Raw genomic sequence first — 14,064 nt, 5'->3', positions numbered from 1 at the left:
TATGTTAAAATCAAATTTTAAAATCAATAGAACGTCTTACACAAAGCACGAGGTAGAATTTTTCAATACTCCATAAAAATAAAATTTATAATTATTTCATTCACTTACATACAATCTGAATTTGATACTTAAATTTTCTTGATGTTAAAGTTTTTTACTTTTTTTTGGAGAATTGCTTAATGACACGCGACTTTTTCTGAGGAAATTTGAATGCTTTATTCTCACTTTTGGGTACATCCATGCAAAAGGGAAAAATAACACGCCACTTTTTGTGTGATTTATCATGTTTCATCCAAATCAGTGCAATGGAGACTCCTCCTGAGCTCATAGAAGCATTTACTCGTCTTGACAATGCATTCTTTGAAGATGTACATGCTTTTGTTCAACGGGTGCGCGAGATTTCTGATCAATATAAGTGCCAATATGTTCCTAGATCAACAGGTGAATCAAGATCAATGCAACTTTTCTGCTGTAGACAGTATCGAACAATCTATAATTGCAATGCATGCCTTAGGATTCTTTACAACCCCGAAACACAATTAGCACAATTCGATTCTTGCGATTTAAACCACACACATGAAATTTCTGCATCATACAACGGAAAAGAAAGAAATCAACTAAGCGAAACACAAAAAACGAAAATCAGAGATTCAACATTACAAGGATTATCGGCTTATAACATTCGCATCAAACAAGGATTGGTTTGTTCGAAATATGTATTATACAATACAAGAAGAGAGATCTTAAACCACATTCGAGACCATGAAATGGATGAATTGCTTGATCAAATGAAAAATGGAAATAATTGGTGCAACAAAATAATAATAGATGAAAATAAGCGTTTTAATGGATGTTATGTATTTCACGAACCTATTATGTCTGAAAAAAAGGCTAATGATCTGTGCATTATCGACGATACAAGTTGTACAAATTACTATCACCTCCCTCTTTTATTAATGATTAGTAAGGATCAAAATGGTCGAAACCAAGTATTATCTTTTGCAATAATATGCTCACGAACAAAGAATGAATTTCTAAATTATTTTGTAAAAATCAAACAAAAAATAGGTGATATCAGTTCCTTTATCTGCGATCGAAACAAAACACGAGCCAAAGCACTGAAATTTGTCTTTCCATTTTGCAAAATTATATTTTGCAGTGTTCACATTTCTCGTAATCTTCGACAAAAGGCAGGGCAAGAAATGTGTGATTTATTTCATAAGTTTCAAATACAAGAAATTTCTGAAGAAGAATTTATCAATGCATGTAATAATTATGTGAATGAACATCCAAAAACAAAAGGATCGCGTTTGTTACAAAACTTATTAGAGGATCAGGATAAGTGGCTACCAAGTATAATTTCAAAATATATACATTGCGATAATACAACATCAAATCGAGTTGAAGGTTTTTTTGGAAGTCTCAAGAATTTACTAGAACATAAAATTGTAACATTAGGGAATCTTGTATATGCAATTTATTTAGAAGGTGAAAGACTTAGAATATTATCTAAGAGTGATAAATTAACAATTATCCCACAAGAATTAATGAGCAAAGAAGATTCGAAAAAACTCGGTACATTTGCTTCAGCAATGATATTCTCTGAATATATGGACCTCAAACTAAATGGTGTATTGTCTATTCCATACTCTGAGACCTGCTGCAAAAATCATACATTATACAATCTCCCTCGTAAACACCTTATTCTAATGAGAATTAAAGAAGATAAGAACCCACTCTTAACAATCAATGACATACCTTGTAGATGGATAATCACTGACGAAAATAAAACAGATAATCCCAATACCATTGATAGATATTTACGGCCAAAAAACAAAGGAAACAATTGGAGTTACAGTAATTGCATTGATAAATTTGAACGTTTTTTCTCCCTCGCGAATCGATCTCTTGTAATTAGAAATATTCTAGACAAAGCCTTAAATGATTTATGCTCGCTTGAACATGAAACAGGAGAAGATGGAGATATTCTTCCACCAGAACACATACAGATTTTTGGAGCGCCTTCAAGATATCCAAGAAACAATGTGGATAAAGCAGGCGCTCCAAAAGTGAAGAGAAAATATCGTTGCAGTATATGTGGAGGTGATACTCATACTGCACCTAGATGTCCAAAAAATGTTTTAGCTACTTAATAAAAACTTAATATATTAAACTCATAATATCAAAAATGTGAATATACAGTTTAACAGTTCATGAGAAAAGAACATCATAAATCATGTGAGAATAAGCATATTCGAGAATCCTTTGTAAACTGTTGGAATTCCAAATTCTCCTTTTTAAAAAGTCGCCGTTGCGTTCACAAATGAATGTTTCACCATGTTTTTATTTAAAAATGCTACAAGATGACTTGCTTTAATGCCAAAATAAATCACACAAAAAGTGGTGTGTTATTTTTCCTTTTCTCATGGATGTACCCAAAAGTGGGAATAAAGCATTCAAATTTCCTCAGAAAAAGTCGCGTGTTATTAAGCGATTGCCCCTTTTTTTTTCGCCATTTGGTTTACAGTGCTTTATCAAGAACGAAGAAATAAAAAATTAATACAATAAATTTCTAAATTAATTAATATTTATTCAAAAAATAATATAATTTATAATTATTTCATTCACTTACCTCAAAGTTCTTAATAATATTACTACCCATTATCATAATTTGTTGTTTGATAGAATCCAAGTCTACACATATATCTCCCGTATCTGTCATCATTGCAAAGTTTAAGTCATCTTCCTTCAGCGGCTTACTCTTCAACAATTCGTCTGAATACGAAACTCCGAATGCAAATCCACCTAGTTCGTCATACCAAAAGTTCAAAATCCTTCCGAACCTTCCGTACAATTCTTTCAGCAGACTTAAAACCGGGTTAAAGTCGACGTATAATGCGTCTAATTCGGGCGGAATCTTTGTTTTAATTTCGAACATTCCAATTCTTCTCTTATTTGTAAACAAAGCGAATTCATTATGTGGAAGTATTTTCATGTCAATGAAATATTTAACATGCCAATGACTTGTCGGAATAGCAAAGATTCGTTGTAAGTTACGATTTGTAGGTGAGAACCTTCCATCGATTGCTATTTTTAATGATTGTGATGCTGCTGCATATAAAAATGAGACAACAGACTTTGTGAGTAATATACAATTTCGTGTAAATTCGGAATGGATACAATGTTGTGCAACAATAACTAATGGTAAATCAGTGGTATCTGACGCAGGAATTGTACTATTGATAGAAATAACATTCTGTTTAGACGCAAAGATACAAAGAAATCGGAGAAAGCCAGTGTATGGATTAGTTGGTATAATTTCGGAGGTATAAATGGATGCTACAATGCATTCAATCGCTTCTTGTGATAATGCTTCTGATGTTACACCTTTAGAACGAACCCAACGAATACTTGTACGTACAGAGTCACTAAATGATGGATAACGTGTACATAAAGCTGATATAAATGAATGATGTATAACTAATACTTTCTCTGTAAAATGAACTTTGTCACCATGGGGGGACCCCAAAAAGTGACGCATCTCATCTTCATGAAATGCAATGAGGTCAAAGACAAAGCCATGAAGTAGGATGTGGACACCTTCATAGTGTGGCTTTGATTGAATACCTTTTTCATTTAGAAGTTTGGCAATTTCAATATATACTGCAATCTTATATTGAAGAAGTGGAGTTAATTCATAGGGCCACGCTGTGGAAGATTCAAGCTTAACAAGAATTTTGATCGACGGAGGACATAATGTGGTAAGTGGTGATTTGCAATTAAGTGGATCATAAGGAAAAACAGAAGTATTGCGAAGAAATGGTGAAATGGGTGAAGTGGATGTGATACCAACTGTAAGATCAAGTGAACGAAGTGTCGTAACAAGTTCATCATATGCACCAAGTGGTGATGGGATGTTTGCTTGATGACCTGGTAATTGGAAAAGAGGAGAAACATCACTAGGGGCAGATTCAACCTTAACATCGGATGAAAAATGCTTTTGAAGAGCATAAAGAGTAAGTTCATTAAAAGGATCTTCTCCCCATTCAAGTGATTCTAAAAGAGCTCCATCTTGAAAACGCCTAAGAGTGGATTTTTCGCCCCAAAATTCTCTGAATGCAATAGCTTCTTTTGATTTTGGATGTGGACCTTGATCAATTTGTCTATTAAAATCAGAATTGGGATTAAGGTGTATTCCAACCATTATGTGCCTTTCAATCCATGATTTTACCATAACAGCACGATCAGAATAAGCGACTGTTAATATATTTGTGATTTCTTCTGTAGTATTAGATTCTATTGGTTTTTGCGTGATTATGCGTAGAATAACATCAAAAATTTCTAAATCATGTTCTGGGTTTGGAGAATGTTCCATTAAAATTGATGGTCGAATAATTTAACTAAGTATGTTTGATTCTCGTGTATAGTGACATATTTAAACTCTCAGAATATTTCAAATTTTGTTACAAAACTATTTGACATTTATTTTTTTCAACATGAATAAATTGCAAAATCTTCAAAAAATAATTTGGAATCTTAATGAAAATAATATTCAAGAATCAGCAAAAGACGTAATGAATTATTTTGATACCGACTTTCCAGAATCTTTTATTTATCTTATATTAAATATTTAATATAATGGTATGGTATATTTTTCATTTGTTACACAAATGAAAGATTTTAATATTTATTTCCATTTTTTAAAAGAACTTGAAATAAAAGTAAAAGAAATTTATAAAAACATTAAAATATTTAAAAGATTTTTAAAACTTATTTTAAATTTGGATACCTTCGAATCACGTTTTCTTATTCGAAAATTAATAAAAGGGAAATATGTTGATACTATAACTGTTAGAAATCATAGATCATTATCTTATTTGTATCAAGAAAAGCAAAAAGAAGATGAAATATTTTTTGATGAAGGAATAAATCCAAATGAAATTGCAAAAATAATTCGAAATGATGATATAGAAAAACTTCAAGAAATATCATCACAAACCAAATTTGATTTTAATCAAACAATTGAGCCATCACTTTATGAAAGATGTTCATTTATTAACAAAGAAGATGTTACCTTAATTGATTATGCAGCATTTTTTTCTTCAGTTAAATGTTTTAAATATTTACTTATGAATGGAGCAAATGTAATAAACACAGGTAAATATGCAGTTGCAGGTGGAAATCTTGAAATTATTTATTTATGTGAACAAAATCATTCATCATTTAAAAATGGGTATGAAACAGCAATTGAATTCCATCGAAATGATATCTTTAAATATCTTTATGAAAACAAAATTGAAGAAATTGTTAAATTAGAAGAACTGGAAAAGAAATGTATTATATTTCATAATTATGAAATTATCCCTTTTTTTATTGAAATTGGTCTAAAAATTAATGATGTCCTTATTAATGTATCAGCAAAAGTTGGAAACATATTTCTTTTAAATTATTTTCTTGAAAATCATCAAATCCCAAAAGACATTTTGGTTTTTTCTGTAGAATCAACTAATTGTGAACTTATTAAATATGTTCTTGAACAAGAAGGAATTGATGTAAATGCTAAAAATAAATATATTCTAAAATGTAATATAAAATTTATTTTGTTTTATTGCAACAGCGCTTATGATTGCAACCACTGAATCATCTGATAAAGTCGTTAAAATATTAGTTGAATATAAAAAAATAAATATCAATGCTAGAAACGTTTAAATGTTATATTTGATATTTATTTTAAGATTTTACAATTTTAAAAAAAATTTTAATATTTACTTAAATATTTTAGTACTGCACTTATAATTGCAGCACGTAATAGACACACAAAAATAGTTAAAATACTTCTTGAACAAGAAAGTATTGATATAAATGCAAAAGATATTTATATCAATAGTTAAAAGTTCATAAAATTTTTTTGGTATTTTTAAGTAAAATTTGATATTTATACAAATTATTTTGGACTGCACTTATGTTTGCATCTTCGAATAATTATGTTGAAATTGTTAAATTACTTCTTGATCAAAAAGGAATTGATATTAATGCCAAAAATATTTGTTTGTTTTATCTAATATTTATTTTTATTATTTTCCTTTTCAAAATAATATTTGGAATTTCTTAGGAAAATTTCTTACATCATGGCATCTAGGTATGGTCATATAGAAACAGTAAAATTACTACTTGCACAGAAAGGAATTGATATAAATGCTAAAGATATTAATTTGTTCAATTTAAATATTATTTTAAAAATTTCAAACAGCACTTGTTGAAGCATCTTTTAAAGGTCACACAGAAATTGTTAAAGTACTTCTTGAACAAAATGGAATTGATATAAATCCAAAAGATATTTATATCAATGATTAGAAGCTCATCAAATTTTTTTGATATTTATACTAATTATTTTGGGGTGCACTTATGTATGCTTCTTCGAATAATAAGGTTGAATCCGTTAAATTACTTCTTGAACAAGAAGGAATTGATATTAATGCTAAAGATATTTATTTGTTTTATCTAATATTTATTTTTATTATTTTCCTTTTCAAAATAATATTTGGAAATCATTTAAATTAATTAAAACAGCACTTATTTTGGCATCTTTATGTGGTTATACAGAAATAGTTAAATTACTTGTTGCACAAAAAGGAATTGATATTAATGCTAAAGATATATATTTATTATATAAAATATTGTTTGTTATAATTTGATATTTCAAAATAATATTTGGAAATCATTTAAATTACTTAAAACAGCGCTAATGTGCGCATCTATGGAACGTCATACAGATATAGTTAAATTACTTCTTGAGCAAAAAGGAATTGATTTTAATGCCAAGGATATTTGTTCATTTGTTTTAATGATTTTATTAATAAGTTATGATATTAAAACAAATTTTGGAGGTTTTTCTATTCTTTTGAGACATCATTAATGATTGCATCTAAAAGAGGATTTACTTGTATTATTTATATGCTTCAAAATATGGAAAAAGACACTTAAAATTTTAAGTTTTTAAAGATCACTTATGGAAATACAATAAATTTATATTTCTAAAAAATTAATTTTAATTCTTAATTCCAAGCCATATAATATAAAACATGTTTCGTATTATGTATTTATTTTTGTTGAAAAATATTATAATCCAAAAAGATTAACTTCCTGATAAATAGGAAAATTTGTTATTAGAAAAAGCGGTTTTGTAATTCTGTCAAAACATACTTTATATATACAGACATAAGAAAAAGGGCGAAGCCAGATAAGTTCAGAAAATTGAAATAAAAGCACATTTTGTGTTAACGACGCGTGAAAATCCGACCGTTAAAAAGCAAACAAAATTTGAGCGCTCAAACGTGCCGTTTTTTTTTTTTTTAAGTTTTTCTTGTACCCGTCCATGTAATAAACAACAAAAAGTCATTCTATGAAAAAGTGTATTGAGCCAACAAAAGTCACAACGAAGTGAATTCACTCGAAAGTTAACGGTCGCTACAAAAAGGATATTCATTATATTATTTACACACTAAAAGAAATAGTTTAATTGGTCCGCCTGCACCAACAACTTTCCAATATTTCTTACGGTTATTGAGCTATCAGCTATAGTCTTATCTATAATTTCCTTCAAATTAATTCTTCTATTCCATTGCTTTGGCACTTTTGTTGACTGGTAGAATGTCAGAATTAAGCTTGACAACGATGCTCTCAATTCTGCGTCGTTGTTTTGGTTGAACAACTGCTTCACAACCGCCTTTAACAATTTTGAATTCGCCGATAGTTTTTCAGCCAAATTCTTACACCGATCGCAAATTCCAATTAATTTCAATACTACTTGATTCATCACCGTATAATTTTCGCCCTTTAACAAGTTAATAATAATATTAGCGAACTCCTTTCTATTATTACATAAGAATGAATCGATGATTTGAGGGTTATGTGCAGCCCATTCTTCGAACGCAGTCAAGATTTGTTCTTTATGATTATTATTCTTCAACAACAAGAACAATGTTGACACGCCATCATTTTGTTCCAGACGAATTCTCATTTTCTTTACACCGCTATGTGTATTAACGAATTCCAAGAACAATGTTGTCGCCATTTCCTTTAATGGGAGGTCTTTCTTAAGGATGTAATTAATCAATGGTATTAATTGCGCCACTTTAGATACGCATTCCGATGTTAATACACGTGACAAATGAAACAAAGCTGAGAAACATGTGTTAAGTGTTGGGTTCATATGGAATTGATCGATATTTCGTTTATCGATCAATAAATATTCGATCAAATATTGTACCAAATTCGTTTTCCATAATAATTGTACAATTCCTTTGTCCATTGCTAAGTTATTCATCGCTTGAATGATTAAGAATAAGTTCCAATCATTCAGCCCTTGACTTGACGTACCTGTTGGCTGGAACTTAAAGCGCGCTTTTGTGAATATGTTATCAATGAACGTCTTATCTTCGGCCATCTTACGCTTAACTATCATGTCGCCCTTAGAAAACGTCTCGAAGATTCGACATAACTTATCTAAGTATGGACTATCGGATGGTAATGATACATATCGATTACCTAAATGTTTTATGATTCCACTTTGCGCCATGATACGTGCAAAACAAAACTTTGGAGTTCGACATGGATATGAAAATACTGCGTCAATAATATCAATAACTAACTCTGTTAATCGTGGGCGTTCATTATGTGGGAAATTCTCGAAAATCGACGTGAGCTTTGTTAATCCACCTGCAGAGATAAACATTTGGACAGGTTTCTTTTGACTAATACATATACTATGTAATATCTTTAATGATTTAAGTTGTATGAACTCGGAAAAATCTGGTGAAATTACATAATTAAATAAATATGGTAATACACCTAATAAACATAATGAAGTTTGAATGTCTGTTTGATCTTTAACAGCTGTGGAGATAAATGGTAACGTAAGTTCTAAAAGTTTTTGATTGTTGGTTTGTATCATTTCAACCATAGGTAAGACACCATGATATTGTGCAAGTTGGTTCTTAACATATGGCTCATTCTTAAAGTTGTTCTTAACTAATTCACATGATTGTTTCAGTTGTTCTTCATTACCATCTTCTTCATACGTTTGCAAGATTAAATGCATCTCTTGAATTGTGTTCTTAACTAAGTTGGTTTGACGTTCGATTTCTTTCTGTTGCTCTGTATTGTCATCCGCAAAGATGTCATCTAGTGCATGCATGGCGCTCTCAAAATTGACTTCGCCCGGACGGTTGGGATTGTGAAGTGAAACAGCTTCGAATTTTTGAATGATGTTGGAAACTGGCTCGCGTGCATTGAGAATCGGCTTAAGATTGCTTTGACTACTAGGAAGAGGATCAAGGAATGGATCAGAATCAAAGCCATCAGAATCATCTTCGGCAAATTCATCAAGATCGGCTTGTGGTTGTTGTGAATCATCAATAAGACTTTCTTCATCATCAAGTTTGGCAAAATCTGCTTGCTTCATGTTGTTGTTAGTAATTTGTGGGATAAATGGAGTATCTAATGAATTAATGTTATTTGGAATTTCAAAGTCATCTGAATCATCTTCTGCAAAATCTGCTAGGCTAAGAGATTGTTTCTTCTGTGGTGGTAATGTAATTAATGGTTGTGCTGAACTTAAGAAATCATCATCCATGTCAGATGAATCTTCTTGGAACATTTTAAGTTCATTGGCTTTGTCATCACCAAGTACTGAAGAAAGATTCTTGCTAGAAATTTTTATGCTTTGCTTTCGAGGAATTCCTGGTGATTCATACATTATATTAATATGTTTTCGAATCCATTTAGATTCAAGTAACTCATCTATAGACTTACGGAAAGTTACGTTTCTTGTAAGACAACCTTGTAAAAATTCTTTAAATTCTGGAGATATATTATCTGGTAATGGAGTTTCTTGATTTTGGACTATCTTAAACATGGCTGGGATTGGGGCAAGGTCAAAGTATGGTGGGGCGCCAGTAAACATTTCGATGGCTGTAATACCTAATGACCAGATATCACTTTTTTCTGTAATTGGTTCCATATTAATGGCTTCTGGTGCTGACCAATAGGCTGACAATTGGCAGTTCATGTCTGCTTGTTGGTTTGGATCGCTAATATTGACAGAAATTCCAAAATCTGATAATTTTGCAATGTTGTTACTAAGAAGAATATTGGCTGCTTTAATATCTCTGTGAATAATAGATTGTGAGTGCAAATATTTGAGACCAATTAAAACTTGATAAATGTATGTTGCAGCTAAATGTTCATCAAAATTCGCGAATTTTTTTTGAATGTGTTGAAGTGAGCCACCTTCTGCAAATTCCATAACAATGTAAAGAAAGTCTTTTGTTTTGTGAGAACATATATATTGAACTATATGTTCGTTTTTGAGACCTGACATTAAATCAATCTCACTTTGAACACTTGCAAGGTTTCCTTTTGCTTTTAAAAGAGGTATAGTTTTGATGGCAACAAGGCCTCCGGTGTTAACATCAAGACCTTGATAAACACTTCCGAATGCACCTTTACCCAATTTTATACCAAGTTGGTAATTCTCAAAATTTTCGGGTTCAAGGTCTTCTACGTTCTCGTCTGGGATAATAATTTTCTTTGCCTTTGCTTTTTTCTTGCCGCGTCCCCTCTTTGGAGGCATCTAAAATTCAGTTTAGCATCCGCTTTTTCTCAAAAACTGTTAAAAGTCATAGAATTTTTTGAATGGTTTTAAATTACCGATAGAAAATCACTGGAAAAACTTTTCTTCTTTTCGTTTCTTATTCTAATAATATCCCATGTGGCAATTCATTGGCTTTTGCTCTAATTGTATTTTATATTATTAAAACAATGATGTTTTTTTAAAGTTATGAATTTATACCACTTCTAAACGCAAATCCTCATAAAAATAACTTATTCAATTTTTTCATCAAAAAGTTGGAAGGATAAAAAACGTTTTGGAGGTTGAATGTTTTTTTATGCAGAAACCGATATAAACTTTACAAAAAGTTAAAAATTTTCTTTTTAAGGAAAATGTTCCATGTTTTCGATTATAAAATATGAAAATTCAACTACTTACAAGAGTAAAATAGTTACTTTATTCATAGGTAAGCATTCATGTTATTTAATAAAAGTAAATTGCATATCTAATTTAGCTCTACAATGTTTTCGAGATCCAAAGTTATATATTTTCTTTGTTTTGCAAGGAATAAAAAGCCTACACTTGCATAAGATTCACTGAATGGAATTATCGGCAAGAGTGAAGAACAACTCGAGTTGAATGGTTGTAAAATAACATTTTGAAAGGCAAACCGTTGTCATAAAATGAGTTTTTTTGGAATCCTCTTAATTTATTCCAGATAGTGAGTATCTGATGTGCATTTAAAGGGATTCAATAGAAAGCCTTCTGCCTCTTCTGCCAAACCCCTCTATTATTTTGGCACATGGAAGGTGGTGATGATAAAATCAGCGTGATTAGCAACATTGTAGCGGTTTTTTAAAAAACGACTAAATTTAAATTTCAATATTTTTTGACTGCAACCGATTTGACACGGTTCAGAAATATCAATTCAAATTTTCATCGTTTAAGTTCAGGTCATTTTCGGGATGGAATCACTCTATGACTCTTCTACCCCTTTGATTAAATCCAAACCTGTATCCAAAGCAAAGATTGCTATTATAGTTCTTGTTATTATTACAATTGTTTTGAGTCTTATTTCAATGATTTTTTCCATCAAATCATCAAATCTTAAACAACAAATACTCTTTCTCCAAAGCGAGCTCCACCAAGTAAAAAATAGCGTCGATGTCTCAAGTCGTGATATTAATAATCTAGAAAGTCAAATTAAGAAAGCAGATTCTAAAATTGTAGTTGTTCAAAGCAACGTTGATGATATTGCTTCTGGTGTTTCCAATGTTAGAAAAGATATTGATATTGTCAAAAGCGATATTAACACTGTTAAAGACAATATCACCAATGTTAAAGACAATATCAATATTGTAAAAAGCGATGTTAACACTGTTAAAGATGACGTAGGAAGAACACTTCCAAACAAATTTAGTGTTGACAAAAGTTATATTCTTCCACCCACCAATCAGATGAACATTGGCAGTTGTTGGTGTTTTTCTATGATATATCTTCTTGAATCCCAATATCATGCCAAAGGCGTGTTAAATGGTTTTCTTGATGAAGATGAATATGTTAGTTTTAGTAAGCAAGCATTTTTCACATGGCTTGGCGATCAATGCCATAAGTATCCCGAAGTCAAAGCATGTAAGTATGGTGGTCTAATGCAAAACTCATCTGAAGATCAACAAATCGAATCACTTTACTATTTTGCTAAAGCGTGGGAAGAAACTAAAACATCAGTTTTACCTGAAAGCGTTTGTCCATATCGTGAAAAAGAAGATGATCCAGATTGGAAATTTATGTATTGTCCAAATCTTTATGATGCATTACAAGAAGGACAAAATCCACTCAAATGGGACATCGTTAGTTTCGAGTCCGCATATAACATTGATGACATTAAACGCCTTTTAAAGAAATCTGGAAGAGCGTTAGGAATTGGAGTACCATTACCTAATTTAGTATATTATTTACCATGTAATAACACATTATTTAAAGAAACCACTGAATGTCAAACGAAAACAATTCCATGTCCTAATGGAAATGAATATTGTTATAAATTAGAATTAGATGCACGTCAACAAGACGGCATTTTCTTAGGTAATGTTGATCCTATGTACATGTCAGAACTTGGCGGCCATGCGATGAATTTAGTTGGTTATAATGATGAATGGATATATCGTAATCGATATCAACGATTATTAAGTGCCAATATTCCAAAAGGTGGATTCATATTACATAATTCATGGAGACAAGAAGGTCATTCAGTTGATTATTTCATGGGCAAATTAAGTGAAGAAAACGAAGCAGTGATTTGTCCTAATCATAAAACTCCATTTAATTGGATCCCCGCTACATTAGATTGCATACAACAGAATACAAATAATGGAAAATTCGATTATACGAAATGTTCAACAGACATCAAAAGAATCCGTGGTAAGAACTACACAAAAGGCGCTGATATATTACAATGTAAATCTTCTTCATCAAACATTTGCGATGATTTACATACTTATGTATTATTAAGGAAAAATGAATACGACGCTTTCCCTGATGTCGACGTATTACCCGGTGGAGTTAATAACATTAAAATGGCTTCGATCTCTTCGGAAACATCGGAAATTAAAGAAATCGAAATCAAATCAATGCCATTTTGGGCGTTGAGTCAAATATTCCAACCTTATAATGAAACATTTGTGCCTAACGATGATTATAACTGTGGTTATTGGATGTTGCCTTATCAAACATTGGAAAATATGCAGAGAATCAATTGGGACTTCTTGGATAACTTTAGAGTGTTCGATTTGCAAGTCGACTTCGCGAATCAATCTTATGAAAAACAATCAATGTACTATAACTATAATTATACACTTTTGAAGCAGTCAACTAAAAGAATACAAAGAGTTGAATTCGATGGACCTCTTCCATACCAATATATATTCTAAATAGTTAATTAATATTTTGTATTTTTTAATGCTTTGAAATTAATAAAACTTCGCTCAAGAATTATCAAAAGTCATGAAACTTAAAAAGTATAATACACTTTGTATTTAGAGTATAGCAAATATGTATTTCATTGTTTTTTAACTAAATCCTAAAAATTTTTATTTATTCCTGATTTCAAGTGGCATCTTCTAATATAAGATTTCATTCTTTTACATCGATTATATCCTGAACCATGATTTTGCCACTTCAACCATTGGTCTCTTCTCAAAAAGGCTTACAAAAAACTTTAATATAATTTAATTTCAATAATCCAACTTTATGTGAACAATCAAATGTACGAATGTGAAAAAAAAAAAAACATTCCATATATTGTGAACAAATAAAAAAATTCTTGTTACAGTAAATGTTTTAAATTATGGAAAAGAATTCATGAGCTTCGAAAATTGTTCATATGTCAAATGATCTGTCCTTTCTCCTAAAAATGCAAAAACTGCTTCAATAAATTCTTCTGTTGAAAATTG

The 14,064-nt window shown here is 30.7% G+C and overlaps 4 protein-coding genes across 4 annotated transcripts; 2 read left to right on the top strand and 2 right to left on the bottom strand.

The window, feature by feature from the left end:
- Positions 1 to 239: 239 nt before the first annotated feature.
- On the top strand, positions 240 to 2,153 carry GO595_000749 (uncharacterized protein; the record flags this gene model as incomplete). Its single annotated transcript, XM_067920961.1, has 2 exons — positions 240 to 705; positions 1,489 to 2,153. 2 exons carry the CDS (start codon positions 240 to 242, stop codon positions 2,151 to 2,153), a joined length of 1,131 nt encoding a protein of 376 aa, XP_067779218.1.
- A 467-nt stretch (positions 2,154 to 2,620) lies between these two features.
- On the bottom strand, positions 2,621 to 4,375 carry GO595_000748 (nucleolar protein 6; the record flags this gene model as incomplete). Its single annotated transcript, XM_067920949.1, has 1 exon — positions 2,621 to 4,375. The coding sequence occupies one exon, from the start codon at positions 4,373 to 4,375 to the stop codon at positions 2,621 to 2,623; it is 1,755 nt and encodes a 584-aa protein (XP_067779217.1).
- A 3,126-nt stretch (positions 4,376 to 7,501) lies between these two features.
- On the bottom strand, positions 7,502 to 10,633 carry GO595_000747 (STE/STE11/CDC15 protein kinase; the record flags this gene model as incomplete). Its single annotated transcript, XM_067920938.1, has 1 exon — positions 7,502 to 10,633. One exon carries the CDS (start codon positions 10,631 to 10,633, stop codon positions 7,502 to 7,504), a length of 3,132 nt encoding a protein of 1,043 aa, XP_067779216.1.
- A 944-nt stretch (positions 10,634 to 11,577) lies between these two features.
- On the top strand, positions 11,578 to 13,542 carry GO595_000746 (papain family cysteine protease domain containing protein; the record flags this gene model as incomplete). Its single annotated transcript, XM_067920927.1, has 1 exon — positions 11,578 to 13,542. One exon carries the CDS (start codon positions 11,578 to 11,580, stop codon positions 13,540 to 13,542), a length of 1,965 nt encoding a protein of 654 aa, XP_067779215.1.
- Positions 13,543 to 14,064: the final 522 nt, after the last annotated feature.

The sequence above is a fragment of the Histomonas meleagridis genome (assembly GCF_020186115.1).
Source record: "Histomonas meleagridis strain 2922-C6/04-10x chromosome Unknown contig_11, whole genome shotgun sequence".
In the NCBI taxonomy this organism is placed as follows: Eukaryota; Parabasalia; order Tritrichomonadida; family Dientamoebidae; genus Histomonas; species Histomonas meleagridis.
Note: the sequence above shows the minus strand (reverse complement) of the source record. Positions and strands in the feature narration are given on the sequence as shown.